General features: G+C 33.7%; 4 protein-coding genes across 4 annotated transcripts; 3 read left to right on the forward strand and 1 right to left on the reverse strand.

Moving 5' to 3' along the window:
- The first annotated feature begins 1,000 nt into the window (after positions 1–1,000).
- LOC18613762 (GDSL esterase/lipase At1g09390-like) lies at positions 1,001–3,615 on the forward strand. Its single transcript, XM_007051157.3, has 5 exons — positions 1,001–1,416; positions 2,155–2,340; positions 2,446–2,603; positions 2,782–3,052; positions 3,142–3,615. The coding sequence occupies exons 1-5, from the start codon at positions 1,152–1,154 to the stop codon at positions 3,375–3,377; spliced, it is 1,116 nt and encodes a 371-aa protein (XP_007051219.3). The 5' UTR covers positions 1,001–1,151; the 3' UTR covers positions 3,378–3,615.
- A 186-nt stretch (positions 3,616–3,801) lies between these two features.
- On the forward strand, positions 3,802–5,764 carry LOC18613763 (GDSL-like Lipase/Acylhydrolase superfamily protein). Its single transcript, XM_018120891.2, has 5 exons — positions 3,802–4,091; positions 4,352–4,537; positions 4,618–4,781; positions 4,890–5,160; positions 5,263–5,764. The coding sequence occupies exons 1-5, from the start codon at positions 3,842–3,844 to the stop codon at positions 5,499–5,501; spliced, it is 1,110 nt and encodes a 369-aa protein (XP_017976380.2). The 5' UTR covers positions 3,802–3,841; the 3' UTR covers positions 5,502–5,764.
- Positions 5,765–11,767: 6,003 nt separating this feature from the next.
- LOC18613764 (boron transporter 1-like) lies at positions 11,768–16,396 on the forward strand. The gene is made up of 12 exons (XM_007051159.3): positions 11,768–12,447; positions 12,573–12,655; positions 12,883–13,075; positions 13,226–13,364; positions 13,561–13,726; positions 13,823–13,989; positions 14,086–14,259; positions 14,372–14,467; positions 14,612–14,749; positions 15,103–15,422; positions 15,520–15,787; positions 15,880–16,396. The coding sequence occupies exons 1-12, from the start codon at positions 12,344–12,346 to the stop codon at positions 16,180–16,182; spliced, it is 2,151 nt and encodes a 716-aa protein (XP_007051221.3). The 5' UTR covers positions 11,768–12,343; the 3' UTR covers positions 16,183–16,396.
- A 6,345-nt stretch (positions 16,397–22,741) lies between these two features.
- On the reverse strand, positions 22,742–23,513 carry LOC18613766 (uncharacterized). The gene has a single exon (XM_007051161.3). The coding sequence runs from the start codon at positions 23,363–23,365 to the stop codon at positions 23,015–23,017; it is 351 nt and encodes a 116-aa protein (XP_007051223.1). The 5' UTR covers positions 23,366–23,513; the 3' UTR covers positions 22,742–23,014.
- Positions 23,514–25,946: the final 2,433 nt, after the last annotated feature.

The following is a 25,946-nucleotide window of genomic DNA, read 5'->3' on the forward strand; positions in this document are numbered from 1 at the left end:
TGGGGCTCAATCTCTATTTGCCGCGTGTCTCCTTTTGAAGCATGCCTGTGCAAGCAGGCTAGCGGGGCAGAGGTTAAAGTCAATTGAATTTGATGAATATTGTGATTTGTGAGTCAACAAACTCATCTTGAGCAGGGCAGAACATGCTGGAATCTGTATTCTAAGTGAAAAAAAGTTCAATAGCAGCTCTCAACATGTCAAAAATGATTACAGGAAGGTCCTTTCCAAGAAATATGCAGCCCAACTAAAATGGTCTTCAACACCCCATCATTGCATAAAATCACATAAAACCAAAAATTGTGTTGCCGACTGATAAACCCTTGTAAAACATTCACTGAACAGTAAACACGTGAAGATATGAATCAATTTCAGTTTCAGCAGGTAATGGTAAATCGGTCTGAACTTTTTAACTCAAAGCAGCTAGCAAGCTCTTGCAAGTCATCATTATTCCGCGGGTAAAAGATTTATCACGGACTTTGTATTATTAAACATTGGGAAACGGAAATTGAATGTAAATCAAAAACTCATGAATCATCTTTATTGTTTAGCAGTTGTCTTGACATTGCTTATGCGTGTTTTGCATCAGGGTTAGCAGTTGATTCCGACTTTTTTTTTTTAAAGGTTTTTTTACCTAACAATCCGCATTTGGTTCTGTCAATTCAACCATCAAGCTTCTGTCGGAAACAAAAGAAAATTAGTGCGATGGACTCTGTAATGGAAATGACTAATCCCACTTGCTAGTTGTAAGCCATGCATCAGCAGCTGTATATGCTGGTGCAAAGTACCATGACTTCTCTGGTTTATGGCCAGAAATTCATCACATTAAATTTCCTAGGCCCATAAATAATACATTTTCTTCAAATAATAGGTTTCATCCATTAAATGCATGGTCTTTGGTCTATTTGACGCCTATTTCTTTTGTTGGTTTTTTGTACTTTATTTTTTTTAACACAGTAATTTCCTGAAACCATCAGTCCTCATCTGTTTGGAAAAGACAATGATTTCATAATTTCTTTACCTATACAATAACTGCCTGGTGAATGGAAATTCAATCTCCTCTAGCTAGCTGTAGTGTACCCCATACCTTTAATGTGTATAAATATAACCATTTGTGATTCTAGTCAAAGCAAACCAACCAGTACAGTACAGAGATGGGGGCACCGAAGCAAGGATGCTCTCTTATGTATCCCTTATTCACACTTCATGTGATTTTTTGTACTCTCCCCCCGCTCCCCCTCCCAGTCCATTGCCAGTGCACCAAAACTCCCATCATCTTCAACTTCGGCGACTCTAATTCGGACACCGGCGGCTTTGCAGATGGTCTAGGACTCAACTTTGCACCTCCGAATGGGCGTACGTATTTCCATCAACCAGCAGGTCGTCTTTCCGATGGACGATTGATGATAGATTTCCTCTGTAAGTTCAGCAGTTTCACGTATCCCTTTGTCACCATACTTGTTCAACATGAAATCCTTAATTTTATTCCCTAGAGATGTATGGGAACTCATGAGATAAAATGCATGAATGGCATTCAAAATTGTTATATCTAGTTTAAAGTAACTATTGTAGATAATGATGATCATTATAGCAAGTTTGAAGATGAATAGTTATGATTTTTATTATTCAAATAAACTGCAATTGTCATACATAGCTATTTTTCAGATATAGACAAACTTGTCATCGGCGCCTTTCCAAGAAAAACTTTGTAGTTTTCGATGTATATATATGTCATATGTATATTACTTTTATATATTAACCCTGAATTGGCTATCTTCCTGCCTCGAGCAATTTCGGCAGGAAGGGCACAGTGCCACCCCAACGCTAGTCGGTGCCTGGGACATTTGTGAGCATTAAAGTATGGACCCTTTTAATTTAGCTGGATCAGACTTTTCAAACAGAAGCAGTGGGGAGCCCAACCTGGTTCAACTTTTAGAGCTGATAAGCCCACATTTTTAATCAAGAGGAATGGGCTAGTTATCTTCGAATTAGACTACCAAATAGGACAGCCGGCCCAAGATTTAGTTCTTCCGGTTCCGAGGCAATTTAGTTTTCATCTTTTCTAGCTAACCCAACATTATTTATTTTTTGAAGTAGGCTGGATAATTGTTGGAAACAAAGGCCAAGCCAGTAACATACCCAGAAATTGTGTTGCAGGTGAAAGCTTGAATACTAGTTATTTGACTCCTTATCTGGATTCTTTGGGGCCCAATTTTAGCAACGGAGCCAATTTTGCAATTAGTGGTTCAGCCACTCTGCCTAGGTTTGTCCCTTTTAGTTTGGACGTCCAAGTTTCTCAGTTCCTTCGCTTTCGCGCTCGCTCCCCAGCACTCATGTCTAAAGGTATGTTAGCATTCACATGATCGAAGAAAAACTTATTTTGATGACTATTTATTAGATAATTCAGCCAAGAATGATACTGATATTCAACTTCACCCCTCAACTCAGGCTACAAAGATTTGGTTGGTGATGGGGACTTCCAAAATGCACTTTATACAATTGATATTGGACAGAATGATCTAGCTGGATCCTTTGATTACCTTACCTACGCACAAGTCATTGATAAAATTCCTTCTTTCATCACTGAAATCAAATATGCTATTTGGGTCAGTCCTTACACCCATCAGTTTAGTTGAAATATCCTACACTATATAGAAACTATATATATGGGATTTTGCAGGAATAAAAGAGGATGCAAATCCCAATTCTATTTAAATAATGAAAACCCAATGTCATGTTTCATGTGTCTAAGATGTTTATTGTTTTCTTCAATCTTAAATACAGAATATATATCAAAGTGGTGGGAAAAATTTCTGGGTACACAACACGGGACCACTCGGATGTGCCCCCCAAAAACTTGCTCTGCATGGCCAAAATGCCAGTGAACTTGATGAGCATGGCTGCCTCCATCCTCTCAACAATGCTGCAAAAGCATTTAATGCACAATTGCGGGCTTTATGTGAACAACTGAGACCTCAACTGACAAATGCCACCATTGTCTATGTCGACCTATATTCCATCAAGTATGATCTCATTGCCAATGCCCCTAATTACGGTATGGTCTCAGTTCTCAGTTCTGTCTCCTGTTCTTTTGTCATAAGCTTAAGGGCATGTCTTACGTTGATGATCTGTTTTACCTTAAAGGCTTTCAAAATCCATTAATGGCGTGTTGTGGCAATGGGGGGCCACCGTACAACTACAATACCAATATCAATTGTGGCCGGACTGGCCACACTGTTTGCAATGAAGGATCTCAGTTCATAAGCTGGGATGGAGTTCACTACACAGAAGCTGCCAATGCCGTTTTCGCTTCCAAAATTCTCTCTACTAATTACTCCAGTCCTCGAGTTAATTTTAACTTCTTCTGTAACAAAATGTGAATTCTCTACCTACAAAAGGAAAGCAAGAAATTTAGTGTTAAATGCAGAGAGAATTAAGATACGTTACGGAACGGTACACCTGGTTTGGTCATGCGGTGATAAAACACAGAGTAGTTTATTAATTATTTCCATGTGAATTCTTATCTCACAGTGGAATCAGTAATGTATACTCAACAATCACATGGGGAACTGTTTGGAAGGAAATATTTTTACTTAAACTATTTCCATTTGACGTGAACTTCAGACTTCGTCTTCCAAGTGGTGCAAGTTGCAAATTATTTTGACTTTTTGAACTGATGGATTGAATTAAACAAATCAGATAGAAAGTCAATGCCAGCAAATTGATTAACTAGTCTATTCGATGTATCGTAAGAGGACCATATATTGACAGAATGACTTGTTGAATCAATCTTGGTGAGTTAAAACAAAAACAAAAAAAAAAAAAAGTAGAGAGAAGCGAGGAAATGGATAATGTAGGATTTTCTAAACACGTGATATTGCATCTCTGGATTTGGATTTTCCTTGCTATGACAGATATTTCAGAGTCCAGCCCTGCAGGTATACGACGTATTTTTAATTTTGGTGATTCGAATTCTGATACTGGAGGAGTGCTCGCCGGAACTGGACTTCCGATTGGGCTTCCTCACGGCATCACATTTTTCCATAGAGGCACTGGACGGCTAGGGGATGGACGTCTTATTATTGACTTCTTCTGTAAGTCAATCTCTCCCAAGTCTCAACCGACTTTATACCATATTTTCCAAGCACTGGTTAAACTTTAAAGTTTAGGGCTAGCTCCAACAGATGTTAGCTTATATCTTCCATCTTCTGCAATAATGATAAACAGAAGAAACAATGAAAGTAAAACTGGTGATAAAGTCAGCGGAGAAAGATGAAAACTTGGGATTTATTCTCTCCTCTCTGTTGCATGCATTTTAGCCATTCTGTATTCAAATTTTTGCTTTCGCTGTTAGGTGAACACTTGAACTTGAGTTATCTAAGCCCATATTTAGACTCATTGGCACCGAACTTCACTAGTGGAGTGAACTTTGCTGTAAGTGGGGCAATGACTCTGCCACAGTTTGTCCCTTTTGCTCTGGATGTTCAAGTTCTCCAATTCATTCGTTTCAAAAATAGATCACTTGAACTCCAAACAACAGGTAAGTTAATTTATGTCAGCTTAGATCAATAAATTTTGTCTCGAAACTCATCTCTGTTGCTTAAAAAACATCTTACTCAGGTTTAGGAGATTTCATAGATGAAAAGGGGATTCGCGATGCACTATACACGATTGACATTGGACAGAATGATTTGTTAATGGCATTGTATGCATCAAACTTGACATACGAACCAGTCGCAGAACAAATCCCTTCTTTTCTCGCAGAAATCAAATTAGCCATTCAAGTGAGTCCATCTCATTTCATCAATTGAATTACCTCAAACTAATTTTGGGTTAAGTGTCAGATTACCGGTTCTGTCTGTACCAATAGAACCCTCTGTTTGCATCTGCAGAACATATATTCATATGGTGGCAGAAAATTTTGGATACACAACACCGGTCCATTGGGATGTGCTCCAAAAGAACTTGCATTACATTCTCATACTAACAAGGATCTCGATCGAATTGGATGCTTCCGCGTCCATAATGATCTTGCAAAAGCCTTCAATAAAGGCCTGCGCAATATCTGTAAAGAAATGAGAACTGTTTTAAAGGATGCAACCATTGTCTACATAGATGTATACACCATAAAGTACAATATCTTCACGAAGTACAAAAAATATGGTAAGCTTGAGCTTTCTTTATAAATGATGCCAATGGAACTAGACTTTCTTCTTTCACCTTTTTTCCATGGTGGTTTCATTTTTATGTTAAATAATCATGTAGGTTTTGAGTATCCATTTATGGCTTGTTGTGGCTATGGGGGACCTCCAAATAATTACGATCAAAAAGCAACGTGCGGCCAGCCTGGTTCCAGCATCTGCAACAATGTATCACGATCTATAGTCTGGGACGGAGTTCATTACTCCGAAGCTTCCAATCGTGTGGTCGCAACGAGTATTTTATCAGGCCATTACTCTACACCACAAATGAAGCTCGAAAACTTTTGGGAGAGGCTTGATTAATACTGTTAATTATGCGAACAACAAACGGCACCCCTCTAATTCGTCTCCAATGCAAGTTTTCTTCTTATTGTTTTTTATTGTTGGGTCAGTAGAATCAATCATAACCTGCACTTTTAACTTGTGGAGTTCAAACATTATTCCACCATCAATCGAATCAGTGGTTGGCTGCTCTCATTTGAGTGCCCCTTTGGCGTTTCGACAGCAGCCTAATCTGATTGCTTAGTGAAGATATGAGATTCAAGTGGAAGATGCACATTAATTTAGTTGTCTCTGCTTAACAGTAATCTTGATCATAATGATAAAAAGTAGCAATGACTTATCCAATTGTCTGTAATGGTATTCAAGGCATTCAAAAACACCCGTCAGGTATGGGCATCTAAGCCCTTGGAATTTTCACAATTAAAGAGGATCGAAGTCCATAACCTTGTATTGTTGTTCAAAAATCCAGTAACCTATTATTAGGCTAATCATCAGGAACTTATATTTTAATGGCAGTTGATTTAGAGAGAGGGGATTTGAACTTGAATTTCAGTTCTTGAAGAAAGATATAGCTACCAGTTAGGTGTTTTACCTGAGTTACCAGGAATGCTATTTTAGCATTGCTTTATGCTACCCCTTCCAAGTCTTCTTCTGCAGGGAATTAATTAGGACCAGAGATTTCTAGCAGCTTGACTAGCTGACAGTCTCTTTCAATGGTACTTGCATTTTTTGTCTGCATTATGTTTCCAAATTCCAAATATACACAAGTGAGAAACAGCCATTAGAGCATCCCATATTCCACAAGACTACGGCTCTCTGGTTGTATATAGCAATTTTGGGGAAAAAAATAGTGCTGTTAATTACTTAACATATAGTAGGATTTCATAATTGCTAGAGTGGTAGCAATCCATGTAAAGATATATATATATATATATCCATCATTAGTGGACCTACCACTTAAGTTGATTGCTGAAGAGAGAAAATGACTGATCAACCTTTTTGGACAGGTGGTTTTGTCTTTGCCTCACAACTCTCAATTATGAGTAAGAATAAAGTCCTGCGTCTAGACAAAATCATTTGCGTGCAACTCTCTTATATGAATATAAAAGGGAAAAAGAGAGGGTAGAAAAAATAAAAATTAAAAGAAGAAAAACTTTGTTTGAAAAATATCTGGCTTTTGCCTGCGTATATAAACCTACCTTAGTTGTTTCCCTCTGCAAAATTCTTTGTAAGAAATAAGCTTTAGTGGGTTTTCGATTTCATTTTCCTTACTCATGCTGAACATGAATCAAAGTGTCATGTGGAGCTTCAAAGTGTCAAATCTGAAAAAGAAAAAGAAAACAAAAGAGAAAAAGAAAGGATCAATGAAGTGCTCATCCATAAAGGGTACGGAGAATGTTTGGAAAAGGACCAAATTTGCCTATAGTTTAATCGATAGTAAAACAAGGGAAGAAAAGAAAATATATTCTAGTTTATTTGCGCTTTCAATTATGCAGTTATCTTGTCAAAGCAGTTTGAGTCTTCCCAATTCTGGGTTGGAACCAGGTAACATTTTTTTTTTTGGAACATATAAGTTTGAGTGGCTTTTAAATTAATGTTTTAAGGATCACATCAATGCATTTACAATCAATTATCTTTTTAGTTACCTAATTTTTGAATTCTTTTGTATTTGGATGATTTAATTTTGAGATATAAGGTTTAAGTTTTGATTACCAACATTTATAAATATTATTATTGCTCTCACTAAACTATTAAAAAATAACAAATTTCTTGCATAACATTTACATTTGCTCTCTTATCACGTAGATACGTTCATGTGACAAGAAAATTTTTTAAAAAAAAATAATTTCTTTTTTTAAATTTTTATTTTCATTTGATCATTGTCAAGTGATAAAACAATTATTTGAGGTTGATATATAATGACGTGAAATGTCAAAATGAGAGGTTCATTATCTTTTAACGAGTAATAACTATACAAATTATATCACATAAACGCCGGTCATCAAGACATCATTTTTTGAGTTAGATAATCAAAACCAAAAATCTTGAAAAGGTTATGTGATAGATAGAAGATAATTTACTAATGCATTTAACTCAAAAAGTAATAATCGACAAACACATGAAAGGGTTTATATTCAATGTGTATACATTCTATTTATTATTAGTCAACTAATTTCCATCTCATTAATGAGTAATTTCAAAATTTAAAAATTCTTAAAAATAAATATTTCTAAATTTTACCTGTTCCATAATTAAAATTTTAAAGCATTTATTTTTAAAGACCTTCATAATTAAAAAATTACTCATAATTAGATGATAACATATAATTGTTGATAATGTATACATCAAATATAAACCCTATATGAAAATACAGAATGAGCCAATAATTCAATTGGCAACAAAAGGTATGTTGCCATTGACTAAAAAAGTGCATACATCATACATGCATACTCATGTTGCATAAGAATACTCCATTCTTTTTTCATGTTGAATTTTCAGAGCTGTCTATACTTTTGGACTTATTATTCTGTACACTAAGGTTCCAGACCCACCAAAACAGAAAACCATCCAATTAAACCATTTAGAATTACCACTATCATCAGCCACTTGGAAAAGAGAAATAAAGAAAATTAAAGGTACAATATTTATGCTGGTATAAAAACAGCAACTGGCCACTTTTCTGCATGATTTATGCAGAATCTGAATATTATATTATTAAACTCAAAGTTAATCACTTGATTAAGTGAGGAAAGGATTCTCATCTGTTATTATTTTATTATGGTATGTGAACAACATAGAAAGCGTTGTTGGTAGGGATTCCTCTGAATCCCAAAGTTATACACTTTAAACACGCTTTTCTTTAAAGTTATTAATATAAAATGATAATGACATCCATTGTCCTTGTAGATTTCAAACAGATTTTTATATTGATAATCTTGGCATGATGAATGTATATATATGGCTTTTTTTTTAATTTAGGGAATGAGTATTTTAAATTTAACTATTTAAATAAAAAGATACATCTATTTATCATTAAACTAAATATTTGAGTACGTGCTTCTAGATTTCTTAACCCAAAGGAAACATGTAGACAATCTATATATTTATTGAGAAGAAGATATATACATCTATTTGCATTGATTTTGATTGTGTGGCATTTTATTTATTTATTGAGAAAGAAGATGTATTTGTCCCCAAAATGTCACCCTAACATTATAAAATTTAAACTTTCGTTTCAAAGGAATTTGATTCAAATCTTAAAATATACAACATAAACTTTATGAAATGAGAGAAAAAGCCTTTTTTTAATTTTAACTTAAAATTAAATATCTAATTAATGTATGCACCCACTAAAAAAATTAATGTTGTGAACTCACATTTAATTTGAAAATTTTTGAATAAGTTGAATTAGATATTTCATAATATATGAAAATATGCTTCAACCATTCTTAATTAGCACATATATTATTTTAAATTTTTGGACTGTAAAAAAAATGTATATTCATCAAAAACTAAAGTAATTATTATTTTAATTGAGTATAACTGTAGTAGCCTATAGCTTTTCAAAGAAAAACTTGTAGTTGGCTGTAGCTCTCAAAGAATAAAGGAATATCCTTGAGCAGTGGCGGAGTTAGTCAATTTTTGTTGAGGGGTTAGAGACAGACGAATAAAGATTAAAAACTTTAAAAACTAATATATTGAATTTAATCAATATTTAAAATATTGTTAATAGAAAATAATTTTATATAACATGTAAATCTATGAAAAGAAAGATTTACAATAGTTTTTTAAGAAAATTGCACTCGACTATATTTTTTGAATTCAAATTCATCAATTAAAAGTATATATTAAAAAAATTCATTGCTTTAGAATTGAGTGTTAGACATTTTGATTTGCATTACTTTTATTCATGAGTTGAAGCATTGAGGCTTGATGGCTCAAGTGTTGGAGAATTATTTGAACGATTTGCATCTTTTCTTTTAAAGAGTTTGTTAATTGTTTTCAACCGACTCCTATTTTAATCAAACTTGAAAAAAAATTAATGCATTCAACATCCAATATTCTTATTTTATTTTTATTTAAACTTATAATGTTAAATATAAAACTATATAAATAGTTAAATATGATATACAAGATTAACAATTTCCTCTTATATAATTAGGATTGTTTAAAGACTACATATTCAAGATAATTTTTTTTTCAATTAAATATAAAACGTAAAGTATATAAAAAAAATATATTCAAGATAATTTTCTCTTATATAATCAGGATTAATTAAAAAAAGATACATTAATAAAATTTTAAGTAACAATACAACACTATAATTTATATTTGAGAATTATATAATAATTTATTAATTTTTAAACATTAAAATCATGAAAAATAAAATACACATTACAGAAAAAGAATATGAGCAAATAGTATTAAAAATATAAATATAAATAATAATATAAATTAAACAAATAAATAAACTTTAAAATTGAATGAGACATGTGAGATATTTTTTGTTATTTTTTATTTGTATTAATTATTAAATAAAAAATTATTGAGGGAGCCATCAAGAGAAAAGGGTAGCAACTTGGCTCCATAAATATATATATATATATATATATATATATATATATATTGTAATTTGGTTCAAAAACTAATTAATTAAATAAGTATTAGCATGATGCAACAGCCGTGATATCCTTTGTCATAATGGAGAAAATTGTATACTTTTGACTTACAAAAAGCTAAGAACAATCGTACAACAGGATTAGATAAAGAAATAAAAAGTCGGTTCTAGAAAATAAAATATTGCATTATGATAACTACTGTAATAAATTCTCACCCGTCCGATGGTGAAAGTGCAAGCTTTTTTATTTTTATCCAATAAAAACCCTAAAAAGAGAGAGAGGAGCGGTTCAAACTTCACTATTTTAACCTGTTGTAGCGTGAAAGAGCAAGTTCTAATACGATAATTAACATGATAATCCCATATGGCCCACGATAATTGCTTTATTCAGCTCACTGAGGTTTTTGTCTCTTTAACTCGTATTCTATCGTGACCCCGACATGCCAAGACGAGAAATTCAAATCGTGGATGGAGAGCTAAAATAGTAGCCCATAAACACATGCCTCGTGGTGATTCGTATTTAGAAAAAGGAACAGAAAATGGCAAACCAAGATAAGCTACAGTTAAAGAATTACATGACGTTCAACGCACGAGAATATCTTAACAGATCAATTATGTCTGACTAATGTAATTGCATGAGGTTTGAGATTATTTTTAGGGGAGCTTCGTCGGCAGTGGAATGAATGGAATCCGTAGGATATGCTCAAAACTGTTTTGATGAGCAATCATGCCATGAGCTCAGGCTGGTGGCAAACTGGGTTTAAGAATTGGTTGTTGCTTGAAACTGACTTCAAATATATATATATATAAAATTCCTTTTTCTTTGTGAAGCCCATCCTCCTTAAAGCTAAGAGAGGCATTTGACTTTGAAAGATAGCCCAAATGAGCTGTTCACAGCACATGGACGTCAAAAGTATAATAAGATTAATTGTAGTTCATGGAATATAATATGCATTAGTTCCTATGTAGGCTTGAGCTTTCCTAATTGCTAGCCATCCAAACCTCTCTGGCTGCTGCTCATTATCAAATCAAAGTGAACCCATCCCAGAGGTTTCTTCAGCATTTAATGTGGGTGGTCTTAATTTTGCAAGCTCATAGGTAAAGATACAAGGGGTTATGCTGCATCATACGATAAAGGGTACGCATTATAGAGACAAAATTAAAGGTGGAATTGACTATGATAATTAATTAATTGATTAATTAGCTTAAACTAGTAATTTATAAAGAAAAAATGAAAGAGAATGGCTTGAGCTGAGAGGGAAATGTTCCAAGAGGCTGAAAATTGTGTTTCTTGTTCTTGGTTTACTGAAAGTCAACTAGTAGTGGCATTTTTGTGATTTGAAATTATCGGAAATTTGATAATATGGTGTATGAAAACCATGCATGACACAGTGTAATTGACCGTCTGAGTTCATTAAATAGATGCTCATTCTGCTTTGAAATCAGATTCCAGACCCCACAGCTAGTAGGTCCAGCAAGGAGGCTACCCTGTGAATGATGACATGGACCAATCGGTATGAAGAGGCACAGGAATAGAGGCAACCTCCGTGTAGCAGAGGATTAGCATCCCCTCAAAAGGATTACAACTGAAGGTTCACTCTCATTCCCTTTTGACCTGCGTTATTGTCTGCACCAAATCTACATCGCCTTTCAAGCAGCTTATATATTTGGATCCTTCCTCTACTCTTTCTACGCCCATACATTGCATCAAGAGACAACTCGAAAGCTAGCGGTGCCTTCTTCTTTTGTTAATTAGACCATCAAATTCTCTTCCTGATACACAAAGGAAAAAAGGAAAAGAAAAACCTTGTTCTTGTTTCCTTTTTTGTTTCAGTTCTTCCCGAGCACACTTAATTATGTAATTTGGTGTGTTTTTCTTGAAGATTAAATTCATATCTCTCAGTTATAGTCTGATCCATCTGGCTATCTAGCTATCACCTAAGACTTTCTCTTCCCACTTCCTGGGGATAAAGTTCTTAAGCATGAACATGGTCTATCTTGGCTAAAGTTTTTATTTATAGTCTGCAACTCTCAAGTCATGTAATTTTACATGATTGTTTGACTCTCATTTATTTCCAATGATAATCTCCTTGCTAGATGCAATAGCCAGATCGTTCCGCTAGCAGTTATTCTTGATCATTGTCAGGAGTGTTTCCAATTTTTTTTTTTCGGAGGTTATTCAAGGAAAAGAGAGAGAGAGAGAGAGAGAGCCAACTGTCAGAGCTTCAGATAGATAAAACTAACCATGGAGGAGACCTTTGTGCCTCTCCGAGGCATCAAAAATGACCTCAAAGGGAGATTGATGTGTTACAAGCAAGATTGGACTGGTGGCTTTAAAGCAGGCTTCAGGTATATGTTAACGAATTCCTCATGGTCTAATGATCTTTTTCTACGATGTTCAATTGCAAGATTATTATGCTTGCATTTTTAGGCTTCCCCTATTGGTTATTATTCCTAACGACTCATATTTACAGGATTCTGGCTCCCACCACTTATATTTTCTTTGCTTCTGCGATTCCTGTCATTTCATTTGGTGAACAACTTGAGAGAAATACTGGTATTTTAAACACTTGAACTCTATAAAGAATAGTTTTGAATCTTCTGTAGAACATTTCTTTTCTTTCGCTTAATGGGTAGCTGTTACCACCATCAAATCATTAACTTTTCCTTGTTTATTATTGTCAACCTTTTCCTCTTAGCATCTTAGTTACGTGCACAACAAAGTCAGAAACAGAAAAGATTCTGTTTTTCTGCATGAAATGAATCTTCACCTTGTATCTGCAGATGGAGTTCTCACGGCAGTTCAAACCTTAGCATCCACGGCTCTTTGTGGGATCATACACTCAATAATTGGAGGTCAACCCTTGCTGATATTAGGAGTTGCTGAGCCAACTGTCATTATGTACACATTTATGTTTAATTTCGCTAAAGAAAGACCGGATTTGGGTCGGGACCTGTTTCTAGCATGGACTGGATGGTGAGCTGTTACCTCTACTTTTCTTTAAAGAATAATTGGCCATACCATGTAAACATTTTTGTCATGTTTTCAATAGGATTTTTTTAATTTGAAATTAATATATTGGCTGCTTTTGACAAAAATTGCCTGTTTTTTTTTTTAATTTTGTAGGGTATGTGTGTGGACTGCAGGCTTGCTGTTCTTACTGTCTATCTTGGGAGCTTGCTCCATAATCAATAGGTTTACCCGTGTGGCAGGAGAATTGTTTGGCCTGCTTATAGCTATGCTGTTTATGCAGCAAGCTATCAAAGTAAGTACATTTACTGTTTGATGTTCATTTTTTACTATCAATCACACCCACTAAGATGCTGTTCCTAAAATTTGTTTAAATGATCAATGTTACCGATTTGCTTGACCTTTTGATTTATATCTTCATTCAAATATAGTAGCTAGTAGCTACTAATAAATAAGTCTCCTCAACGAATTTATCTTCCATCTCATGACAGGGCCTTGTGGAAGAGTTCCGCATTCCACAACATGAAGATCCGAAATTAACAGAATTTATACCTTCATGGAGGTTTGCCAATGGCATGTTTGCTTTGGTCCTGTCTTTTGGCCTTCTTCTCACCGCATTAAGAAGCCGGAAAGCGAGGTCATGGCGCTATGGGACGGGTAAGTTGATGTTCCAAAATTTTAGGTCCTTGGTATCACCTTTTAGAGATATGGCGTATCATTTGCTTTGAGAACTTAAAAGGAGCTTTTTCACAGGTTGGCTTAGAAGCTTTATAGCCGACTATGGTGTGCCATTTATGGTATTAGTATGGACAGCTGTGTCTTACATACCTGCCGAAAGTGTTCCGAAAGGAATCCCACGTCGTCTGTTCAGCCCAAATCCGTGGTCACCTGGCGCTTATGAAAATTGGACAGTGATCAAGGCATGTTTAATCAAGACTAATTGTCAATAATTCCTTAATATATTCTGTCCCCTTGCAGGACTAATAAACTAACACTAGCAACTTAAAAAATGACAGGAAATGCTAAATGTTCCGGTTGTCTACATTATTGGAGCCTTCATTCCAGCCACAATGATTGCAGTGCTCTATTATTTTGACCATAGTGTAGCATCTCAACTTGCTCAGCAGAAGGAGTTTAATTTGAGAAAGCCATCTTGTTATCATTATGACTTACTGCTTTTGGGATTCTTGGTATGCAAGATTCTTCCTACTCCATGGATCCTTAATCTAAACTTTGCCTTCCAGACTCTCCTTTTGTTGAGGATCCTTAACGTACGTTAAATTGCGTGTTTCTTGATGGCAGACATTGTTATGTGGTCTTATTGGCATCCCTCCAGCAAATGGGGTCATCCCGCAGTCGCCAATGCATACCAAGAGCTTGGCTACACTCAAGCACCAGGTATTCCTTCTCAAAATCCTTTGAATAGTACAAATTGACGAGTTTTTTTTTTAATAAAAAAAGAAAAACGCTTTCGTTCAGTTTTCTTTTGTTGTTATTTGTTTCAAAATGTTATGGTGATGCTGAATTTTGGTTATTCTGCAGCTTCTTCGAAATCGACTGGTTGCAACGGCGCGCAAAAGTATTAGAAAGAATGCTAGCTTGGGACAATTGTATGGAAATATGCAAGAAGCCTATCAACAGATGCAGACCCCTTTAGTTTATCAGGAGACTTCAGCTCGAGTAAGATTCCTTGACCATAAAAACAAAAAAAAAGGGAATTAGCATCTTTCTGTTCATACTTCAGAAATTTTGAGGGAGAGTTAGCGGTGCGTAAACAATTCCATAAAACAATTTAAAAAAGTTGACTAGCGTGCTTCGATGACTATACATGACTTCACCCTTAAGTTCCGTGCTATAAAGGAACTCTCATTATTGCTGGCATGATCAAGCATGCGTCGGTGATTAACAAACGAATTCACAGTAATGTTGAAATTTGTAGTTCAGTAATTGTATTCGTTAAAAGTTCAAATAAAAAAAAAAAAGTCAATATCACTCTTCCGTTGTAATTAAATTACTTCAAATTTCTTAAGCAGGGACTAAACGAACTAAAAGAATCGACCGTTCAAGCTGCTACATGTACAGGCAACATTGATGCCCCTATTGATGAGACTTTGTTTGATATTGAGAAAGAGATTGATGATCTATTGCCTGTGGAAGTAAAAGAACAGCGTCTCAGTAACTTGCTTCAGGCCACCATGGTTGGAGGATGTGTTGGAGCAATGCCCATCCTCAAAATGATCCCGACTTCAGTCCTCTGGGGTTACTTCGCCTTCATGGCTATTGAAAGCTTACCCGGTAACCAATTTTGGGAAAGGATCTTATTGCTCTTCACAGCACCAAGCAGAAGATATAAGTAAGATATTCAAAAAGACATTTATATTTTAGTTAGTCTAAAGTTTCCCTTGTCCATATAACTTGTATAACAAAGAGAGAGCTTTTCTTTCCTGCAGAGTCCTTGAGCAGCAACATGCGACATTTGTGGAGACTGTTCCCTTCAAGACAATTGCAATATTCACCATTTTCCAAACTACTTATCTGCTTGTATGTTTCGGCTTAACGTGGATTCCCATTGCCGGGGTCATGTTTCCTTTGATGATCATGCTTTTAGTCCCCGTAAGACAATACTTCCTGCCCAAGTTTTTCAAAGGGGCACATCTTTACGATTTGGATGCTGCCGAGTATGAAGAGGCACCTGCTTTGCCATATAATCTTGCCACAGTATGATCACCTGTCCAACAATGAAAACTTTCCGGTCATTGTTAAGCATGTAATTATCCTTACACATTTTCGTTTTTTTTTTCCCAATACAGGAGACAGAGTTGGGACATGGAGCATCCTATGCAGGGGATGGTGAGATATTAGATGAAGTTATTACCAGAAGCCGAGGTGAATTCAGGCATACATGCAGTCCTAAAATCACAAGCTCCACTGCTACGCCAGCAAATGATCCGAGTAGCCTTCAAAGCCCGCGCCTCTCAGGTAGTCCACGTGTCAGTGAACTAAAAGGAGAGAGAAGTCCTCGATCAAGTGGAAAGGGGCCACACAGTCCAAGGGCTGGGGAACCAAAACCATCTAATCTGGGGAAGAGTCCGCTTAACCCAGCATCCAGTTAGTGTGAAATATTGTTGAATATATTGATAAATCTGTTTGTAAGAATTTTTAAATGGTTTGGTCATATCGCAGTCTTTATTTGAGCGTGTTGGTTGCCTTAGCACTGTTGTAAAACCTTTCCCTCTTCCTCTTAAAGCCCAAGCTTATTTGTAACAACTGATTTAATTTGCTTTTCTTACCAGAAATTATAGTAGTAGTTGTATTTTTTGCTTGAAAGTGTTAGCGTTCGTTGCCACTTTTTTCAAAGAAATTAGTTGTTGTAACTTGCAGATGTAATTTAGATCCTTGTTGAAAGGTGATTGGTCTCTCTCTCGATCCACTCTGACATACCGAAACAAAGGGTTTCTCATCCATACCAAGAACTCCAAGATATAAGATAGATATAACTTAGAGAGATAAATTTGATTCAGCATCAAATAAAAGAATCCATTATCATTCGTTCTGATGAAGCATGTTGTAAATATTAGCCCTGACAAGATGTTTAATGCCAATCGGGTTTGTTCATTACCTCTACTGAGGCAATCACCAAATTTACAGCTAGAGAGGCCTGGAACTAAAATGTCGCAAATCAAACTATAAAAAGTATGATGCAGTTTATTAATGTCATCCTCATAAATACCATGAATTTGTGTCGATCTTCATACCTTTTTTAGTGCATGTTGGAACATCTGGTCACCATCTGAAAATGGTTTGTAGTATCTTTGTTGCCTTGTATGTAAAGCTTCGTCGAGAGAGTGCGTTCTAACTGAGTCATTTTCACTAAAATGAAAACAACAAAAGAGTCAACCTTCCAATTCAATTATAAAAGCATGAAAAACAGAAGACAGCTTGAGATGGAAAAAGGGGGCTTTTGAAATAGTTTTGAAGAAAAAAGCAATGGTCAGAATTATTTTCCTACCAAGCATTCAATTGAATTGCAGATATGAGGTCCTACATTCTCAATTGCAGAGAGGAAATGTGGATGGAGTGCTGTTGTTTTCATAGCATTGACTTCGATGGGATTCATTCTTCATGTCTTTCATTATTACATAATGTTGCTTTCTAATGATTTCAGTATCTCTGCCTTCGAGCATAATTCATCGAATAGTTCCAAAAAAATTTACTTAACCAACATCAACTTTTGATCCTTTCCGAAAAGGAAATATTGCTTAACATCATCAATGTGAAGAAAACCAGAATTGGATGATCTGGGTGAAGATTGGACGCCGCAGTTGACGATAACCACGTGTGGACAATGCAACATGTGGTCGACAACTTCGAAAGCTACTGCTTTAGAAACACAGATTTGCATCTGACTGTCCAAATCACTCTTTTTCTCCACGAGCGTTCATATGAACCACGCGAATTTAATCATCAATCATGTTGTGACTAGTGAAACTTTCTCATTTGGGGGGTAGGAGAGGGGCAACGAGAGGAGAGAAGCTTGGTAAAGAACACTTGCTATCCTCAAATTCTGCCCTTAATGAAAAATAGGGTTTACCTCAGCCGGTATTTGATTTAAACCAATCAGATTATGTATCATGAAAGAAAGGAGAGGCTTACAATAGAACTGCAATATCGATGTAAAGAGATCCACTTTCCAAAACAATAATTCATGACACTGATATGCACAAACAGAAACAGAGAATTTCTACCTGCACATTTGAAAGACTCCAAGAAAAATAGTGAGCTGTTTTGAATAAATAATTCTGGCCTCTACTTTAGCATATAAACAAAGGAGATAAAAGGCTGAAAAGGCTTGTTGTTTATGTGGCCGCATTCAGGCATTCCCCATAAAGTAGACTGACAATCTCCAATGAAATGAAAACTATGACGGTAACTTCTGCATATGAATTATGTATCATTTGAAAAGAAAACCAGAAAAGCAAATATCAAGCAAAAAAAGAACTAAAAAGATCACGATAAGATAAACCGACCCCGAAGATGAATATAATATATATCAATAGTTTATCACATCTTTTCTCTGTAAACATGACAAGGTACTAGGAGTCTAAGACAAGACATATCAAAGTGAAAGGTTGAGATCTATTCTTCATGTTCTTCTGTTTTGCATTTTTGTTCTTGAGTCTTGGAAGAACTAGGAAGCGTTACACTAATAGTTGTAAGAAGTGCATGATCCTCAGCAAAGTCTTCCCCATTGAATGATGGGGTCCAAGTTGATTTGTTTTCTTTCTCTTTTCCTTTTTCCTTCCCCTTTCTGTCCTGCGAGCCAATCAACATCCGGCTATGTGCATCTCGAAGATTTCTAACCAAAGTGAAGAAAGTATTGATCTTCTCTTGTTCATCATCGTCATCATTAACAAGTGCTGGCCTCTCCTTTGTCTTTCCTTCCATGTATTTTCTCTTCATCAAAGGCTCTCGTTTTACTCTCTGTGTTGCGTTCCTGTGTCTTTAAGAACATCGGGTTTTATGCTTGTGACAATGACGTAATTACCATTTGAGTTTCCAAGAAGATAGACGAATCAAATCCAAGAAAACTTGGTAAGTAGGTAAAAGGACAAAAGGAAAGGAGATTTGGAGAATCAAAAGGTTATGACCTTAAAATGACCAAGCCACCCCTTAAACTCCCACTACAACTACACTTAAACCTCTATAAATTAATACCTTTCTCATCATAAAAATTTATTAATTAATTCAGATATTGTTTATTAAGATATTTTTTATTTTTTATAACAATATTAAATTTAATATACATATATTTTATATAATTTTCTCTTACAATACGAAAACATTACACCAGAACTTCTTAATGTATTAAAAAAATTTAAAGATAAAATCTAAAGAAACATCAATTTCAAAAAGAAACAAGTAACATTAAAATTACATTTTACAAAAAAATTATATATATAATTTGTATATATAAAAAAATTATTAATTTATATATAAAGTGAGACTCATATTTTTAAAATATTTTATTTTATAAATTAATCCCTTATAATAAACCACCGCAATCGTTCTAATCAACTAAGTTTAATAGTCCAAGTGGCACAAGTTTCATTAACAGTGGGTGGTATAAATTGGATTTTGTGTCTGCAATGCATGGAATGATCTAGTTGGTGACCTAGCTGCTAGAAAATAATTATACAAATGGGAAAAACATTGGCCTCAATTGCTTTAGCTTAAAATACACGTTGGCAAAAAAGAATACTAATATAACACAATTCTCAGTCGCATAACTTTTTTGACCCACCCTATTTGTTCCTCTGACACTCTTTAGCGACTACTGGAGACATCCTATTTACAAAAGATGCAAAGTCCTACCAAAAATAAATACCAAAGTCACGGTTTTGACATAAGCTTTCATTCGTCTTGTCTCCCACCTTTTTCCTTATTCTAATTAGCACTCTTTAGTTTCGCCGATTCTCTTTCTGGCACATGCCTATCTATACAAGGAGCCCAGTTTTAACACCAATACCCCAATAAGTCCCATCAAAGGCCCAATATAGTATATGGCCCGACAACTGGAAAACGGGGCTAAATTTCTTCAGACCCAAATCAAAATATAGGGCCACTGTGTACAACTCCTTGGTCCAATCAGCTAGAGTTCCTTTTTTTTTTTTCTTCCTTTGTCCTTTCATTTTCGGCTAATTGCAAAAAAACCACTTAAGTTTAATTGTAACCTATTTCAAAATTTACACCTTTCCCATGAAACTAGAAAGTTCATTTTTTGTAGTGTTGGTAATTAGTGTTAGTGGGTCATAATTGTGCCATGGAAAGCTAAATATATAACATATTAGTAGGGTGGTACAAATACAACATGATGATTTTATTATTTTATAGTTATTGATACAAATATGACACGTTTATTATATGAGTTACACGACATGATACAGTTAATACAATTCATTATGATTAATCTATTTATATACAAAAGGTTAATCCATTAAACACAATTAATCTATTTTAAATATAAATAATAATTTTTTTGATATTTTTTAAATAATTTTTTGAAAAATATTTTTAAAAAATATTAATAATTTAATAAATGAATTTAAATAATTCAGATATGTCGAGTAATGTAAAAACCTATCAATATGATTAATTACTTAAACGTGCTATACACAAATTAGACGTCTCAACTTGCACGAGGAACAAATATTTTCGTATCATAAATTGGTTGCAAAAAATGATGATGCCAACACGATTATATAAAACTTAAGTTCATTTAACTCCATATGATATTTGTTTTGTATTTAAAATTGTCAAATCTAATTTTTTATATCGACCCCTCTCATTTACACATTTTAAAGGATCAGTATGTACCTTTAGGAGTTACCAAGGGAGGAGTATATGTTTTTTAGAAAAATTTTGAAAGAGATCATACTTGTTAAAGGGGATTTTTGTAATTAACCCTTTCTAGTGGTTTTTTTTTTTTATTTGATCAAGTCTGTCTCTACTTCTTCAAGCCCAATGTCTCGGATGGCCCAAATTGGAAATGACACCAATGGTAAGAAAATATATATGTAATGTTGGTGGTTGGGGGAGGTATTTGAATTTTTTTTAAATATATCCACATATATCAAGAGATTAAATCAATTACGTGATTGAAATGTGTCCATTACTTTAAGAAATGGAGGGAATATTTCTAATATGCTAATTGAGAAAAAATCTTGTCTATGCCGCGGAAACCTTATCATTAGATACAAATTAAGATTCCTAGGAGTGGGTAGGATTTTGTACATCCTTGTCGAATCTTGTCCTTATAACACTGGTTGATAGCACATAGGCACTAAAATCTTTCGCAAATGCGTGTCCATTGGCATCCTATACTGACCTTTTTTCTTTTATCAATCAGCATCGAAACTTTTTTCTTATGCCATGATCTTTTGCATTAAGCGATGCTCTAAAGGAGGAATACAGAAAAAAGGAAAGAAAGACGTTCCACGACCGCCTCTCGTTTTACTTAGGTACAACACAAAAGTATAATTCTACCTGCGTTTTCTACTCTAAACTCTTTATTCCAAGTTTCGAATCTTCATCTTTATTAGTTTTCAACCACTTAAAACCTACTACCTAAAATCTAGATTCAAAAAGTTTGTGTTAATGTTTAAATAAAGAACTTTGTCTCGCTTGTGATCCAAATATATATATATTACACTTTAAATATAAAAAAAATTATCATTCAAAATTTTATTGTGTGTTTATATAATATTATGAGTAAATTGTGATAAATGATAAATTTCATAAGACCATTTCAAAAATAACCTCCAAAATAAAATTAATATATGTTCAATATATTAATATGTTCAACATAGATATGGTAACATCAATATATGATATTAGATTTAAAATTATCATGCGTGTAACTTTTTTTTAATGAAATTATCTTTTAAATCTAATACTTAGAAATGGTGTATAAACAACTTTTTTTTTAATATGATGTGCAACAATCTTTTTTTCAACATTGCGTGTAACTTGATTTCGATCTTTGTATTTCATTAGGACATAAACTCTTTAAGTTAAATATCTAACATGACATGTAACTTAATATCTATTTTTTTATTTCATTAAAATATAAACTTTTAGAGTTAAATACTTTTAATAAGGGGTGTAATAACTTTTTTTTTTCAACTTGACATGTAATAATTTTTTTTTTCAATATAATATGTAATAATTTTTTTTAACACAACGTGTAACTTGATCTTTATTTTTGTATTTCACTATGACATAAACTTTTAAAGTTAAATACTTTAAACATTGCGCATAAACAACTTTATTTTTCAATATGGTATGTAACAATTTCTTTTCAATATAACATGTAACTTAATTTTTATCTTTGTATTTCATTAAGATATAAACTCTTTGAATTAAACACATGTAATAAATTTTTTTTCATGTAACTTGACCTCTATCTTTATATTTCATTAAAAGATAAACTCTTAGTATTAAACAACTTAAATATGACATATAACAAACTTTTTTTTAAAAAATGATAACAATTTTTTATTGTACATTTAAGTATGAAAAGATTTTATTAAAAGTAATTTTGTTTAAATTTTTTTAAAACTAAAAATAGTTAAAATTTAAAAAATATATTTTTAAAATACCCTTTTTTAAGGGTTAAAAAAAGTCGTCCCTAATATCATTATCATTTTGAATCTATCATGGATCAATCAATGAAGAGTGATAAGATGCATTCCTAATTAAAGAGAAGCTTGATTGTTTTTGAGAATTGTGAGTACAATGGTTTTAAGTCCATTAAATGGTTTGGATCCATTGTTTACAATTCCAAACTTGGAAAAGATTTGCTTGTCACTGCACTGCCAAAGACTGACGTACAAGAGAATCAGAACGCCTGTTGGGGGCCATCGTGGGCATGCACAGGCTGGAAAATAAAAGAAACAACAATTAATAAGAAAACTTGCAGAAGGAATTAATTGGCGATTACTAACGGTGAATTATTAACAATGGATGAAAAATATCTGGGGACAGGGGGATCCCACGCTTACTGAGACCACATAAAATGATTCTCCGTTGTCCGAATTCTGAAGCAACAAACCAAAACCAAATCCCTTATCTTACCAGCTACGTACTTGAATCAAAATCTGACACCTTTCCACGTAAAACAAGTGGACGGTTTGACGCAACCCACCTCTTCCATTTTCTTTCCCACTTTGTTAATTAATGAGATCGAATACCAGATTTATTTTCAGAACAGAAGCCTCTTTTCAATGGGCAAACTGCGGTCATCGGCAACTTCGAACTCAATACATATACCCAATGGTAATATTAAACATTGATCATAAAGAACAAAATAAATACATGATCAAAACTGATCCAAAAGAAACTTTAATAGTAATTAACATTGTTTTGAACAAGAAAAGCTCAAGCTAACTAAAGGGTGAGCTTGAGATCTAAACCATCATCTTCTTGTTTTTTCTTGTCTTCTTTCTTGTTGTATGGGCTTGGAAAGATGATAGGTGACCTTCTGAACTCGATCTCCTCAGTAAAATCTGCCAATTCAAAAGTTGGAACCCAACTCGATTGCTCGTCAATATCTAGCTTCCTTATCTTGTTTTGCTTCTTCTTCTTAGTGATCTCCTCCCTTTGTCTCAGCTCATCTTTTCTCCTATTACGCGCCTCCCGAAAATTCCTAATCAGGGCAAAGAACTGCTCCATCTTCTGATCATCTTCTTGCTCCTCGTCTTCGCCATTCCAAACATGGCTTCTCTTCTCGGTTGCCATGTGAAAAAGAAAAGAAGAGAGAGGGAAAAAATGCAGAGCTAGCTCCAAACTTTCTTTGTGGTTTTTGTCAAATCCCTGGTGGCAGTAGGCCTGAAACAGCGAACACAAGTTTCTCTCTGTTCTTTCTGCTTACATCTTGTTTCAAAATTGTCCACCTATTTATAAATATAACAAGGAATTTGGCCATCCGTGGTCACTTTAAAAAGACCGACTTGCCCTGCCGACCAAAGTGACGAGGCGTAGGTTGATTATTTGCGTCTTCTAGAGAACCCAGGCTCCCCCCTTGGGTTAGAAAAGTAAAATTGTGAGACAACGCGTGGACTGTCATACGTCACATGTTAACGTGGGTGCCATGTTGATGGCATGACAACGTAAAGGCTTGCCAGAATGTCGACGTAAGTCAGATGACGCAATACAAAGCTCAAAAAAGTCTGGCTGTTACTCATAAGCTGATTCCTCATTTGCGATGATTTTGACCACCAAAGCCATATTGCCAAGGCCCCTCAATTTATTTTACGCTCTTACCCTTTTTCTGCTGCGGCAAACAAACCATAAAATAACAATAATAATAATAATAATAAATACCGAAAATTTAATAGGACAGGTTCGGCTACCCATCTTTGTCCTAAGGTGGATGTTGATAAAGTCCACTCGTAGAAAAACAAAAACCAATCACCAAATTGTGAAATTTATTATTTTTCGTTTAATGTATTATTTCATTAATTATAATCTATTTTTTACAAATAGCAGCTTAACAACTATCCATCAATGAAAATATAGATCAATTTAGATAAGAAAATCTATAAATAATTGACAGCATCTCATGATAGTTCCAATTACTAATTTCATACCTAAATCCATAGTGACGTTAATCATTTATTGATATTCTAGAATATGTCCTATTTAAGTTAATTATATAATTGATAAGTAGTATGGTTTTAACTCGTTAATAGATTTGTATTTAAACATTTGATTCATTAATTAATACATAATCTCTTACTTAAAAAATAAAATTTGAATATACTTTTTTTTAATTATAAAAAAAAATCTTAGACAATGGTTTTCACATGGCTTGTTGATTTTTGAAACAAAAAGGTAGATTAATGACAGCGACTTCACACCTAAAAAGTTTGTCAGAGACATATGATTAATCTAGAAAGGTTAGGCACTATTAACATCCAAGTATATAGTTAAGGGCTTGAATCTACAGTACTCCTACTCCTAGACAGTGAATTCTCTATTTATTTAAGCTTTAATTTTGGTAAAGAACAAAGTCAAATATAGTTTATGTTCATATAATAAACTATAGACTTCATATAATACATCTAGTTCATTTGAAATAAATAAGGGTAAAATATTTATATATCTTTAAATTTTGATCAAAATAATATAAAATCTATTAATTTTTAAAATAGACATTCTACTTCTATATCTAAACGGTAATAATATTAAATATAAAATATTTATTTTTTTATATTATTTTATTTTTTTGAAGTCCACTGACGATGTCCCCTTACATCGATCGACTACCCATCTCCACCTTGCTCCCTTGGAGAGCACCAGGGCTCCCAAGAAAGCACCAGATCTGGTGCTCCCTTAAGAGTCTCGATCAAGCTCTCCAAGGGAGCCCTAGATCGGGCTTCCCAAAGGAGCACTGGATTTAATGCTCCATGGGAGAACGATTGCTGATTGTAAGAAATCGACTTTTATAAAAAAATTTATAATTTATTAATAATATTTTTTAAAATTAATAAAAAATAAAATTATTTTAAAAATATTATCACATCATTAAATTAATAAAAATATTAACAGTTAACTAACGATTAGATACAGTGAAAATATTTTTTTTAAATGAAATATTTATTTTGAAAATTAATAAATTTTTATGTAATTATAATCAAAATTTAAGAGTATCTAAATATTTTACCCAATAAGTAAAAAACTTTAAACACATAACTGATTAATAAATTAAACATAAAATATCGAATAGTATTAGTAATAATTTGTTTCAATTAGAATAAGATTTATTTGTAAATCAAAAACTTTACCTATAATCCTGCACCACAACTTCTGCGAGGAGAGATGGGAAAAATCAGTTGTCCGTAAATCGTAATGAGCCAGACTTTTGTAGTTGAAAAGGATAACTTTTCCCGACATTTGGTGTCCCCATAAATCTTACATACTTACTGACTTGAACCAAAGTTTGATAAGTGAATGCTGTGCAACTTTTTGGCTCTCGAAAAAAGAACAATTTCTGCTGGGCCTTTATTTTTTTTTCATTATAGTTTTTATTAATTGGAACTTCTAGTTATTATCTAAAAGTAAACCCTTTATTTATTTATTTATTTTTGTATTGTGTATTTCTTTTCCATTTTTTAGATGAGCAAAGGTTAACACAAATATTATGATTTTTTAAAATTCAATTAATTAGTCTATCGTACTTAATCTTTTAATTCATTATTAATTTTTTTCTTTATAACTAAATCGAGTTGCAATCCAAATTTATATGTATCCATGGGCTGGCAAATAAACATTATATATTAGTCATGCTATTTTTTATATAACATATAATGAATTTTAT

The sequence above is a fragment of the Theobroma cacao genome, chromosome 1, assembly GCF_053813885.1.
Source record: "Theobroma cacao isolate CCN51 chromosome 1, ASM5381388v1, whole genome shotgun sequence".
In the NCBI taxonomy this organism is placed as follows: domain Eukaryota; kingdom Viridiplantae; phylum Streptophyta; class Magnoliopsida; order Malvales; family Malvaceae; genus Theobroma; species Theobroma cacao.

Coding starts and splice junctions, on each gene's coding strand:
- LOC18613762 (XM_007051157.3), top strand. CDS start 1,152: ATGGGGGCACCGAAGCAAGGATGCTCTCTTATGTATCCCTTATTCACA. Junction 1,417..2,154: donor ATTGATGATAGATTTCCTCT/GTAAGTTCAGCA, acceptor ATTGTGTTGCAG/GTGAAAGCTTGAATACTAGT. Junction 2,341..2,445: donor CCCAGCACTCATGTCTAAAG/GTATGTTAGCAT, acceptor CCCTCAACTCAG/GCTACAAAGATTTGGTTGGT.
- LOC18613763 (XM_018120891.2), top strand. CDS start 3,842: ATGGATAATGTAGGATTTTCTAAACACGTGATATTGCATCTCTGGATT. Junction 4,538..4,617: donor ACTTGAACTCCAAACAACAG/GTAAGTTAATTT, acceptor CATCTTACTCAG/GTTTAGGAGATTTCATAGAT. Junction 5,161..5,262: donor CACGAAGTACAAAAAATATG/GTAAGCTTGAGC, acceptor ATAATCATGTAG/GTTTTGAGTATCCATTTATG.
- LOC18613764 (XM_007051159.3), top strand. CDS start 12,344: ATGGAGGAGACCTTTGTGCCTCTCCGAGGCATCAAAAATGACCTCAAA. Junction 13,727..13,822: donor GTCATGGCGCTATGGGACGG/GTAAGTTGATGT, acceptor GCTTTTTCACAG/GTTGGCTTAGAAGCTTTATA. Junction 15,788..15,879: donor TGCCATATAATCTTGCCACA/GTATGATCACCT, acceptor TTCCCAATACAG/GAGACAGAGTTGGGACATGG.
- LOC18613766 (XM_007051161.3), bottom strand. CDS start 23,365: ATGGCAACCGAGAAGAGAAGCCATGTTTGGAATGGCGAAGACGAGGAG.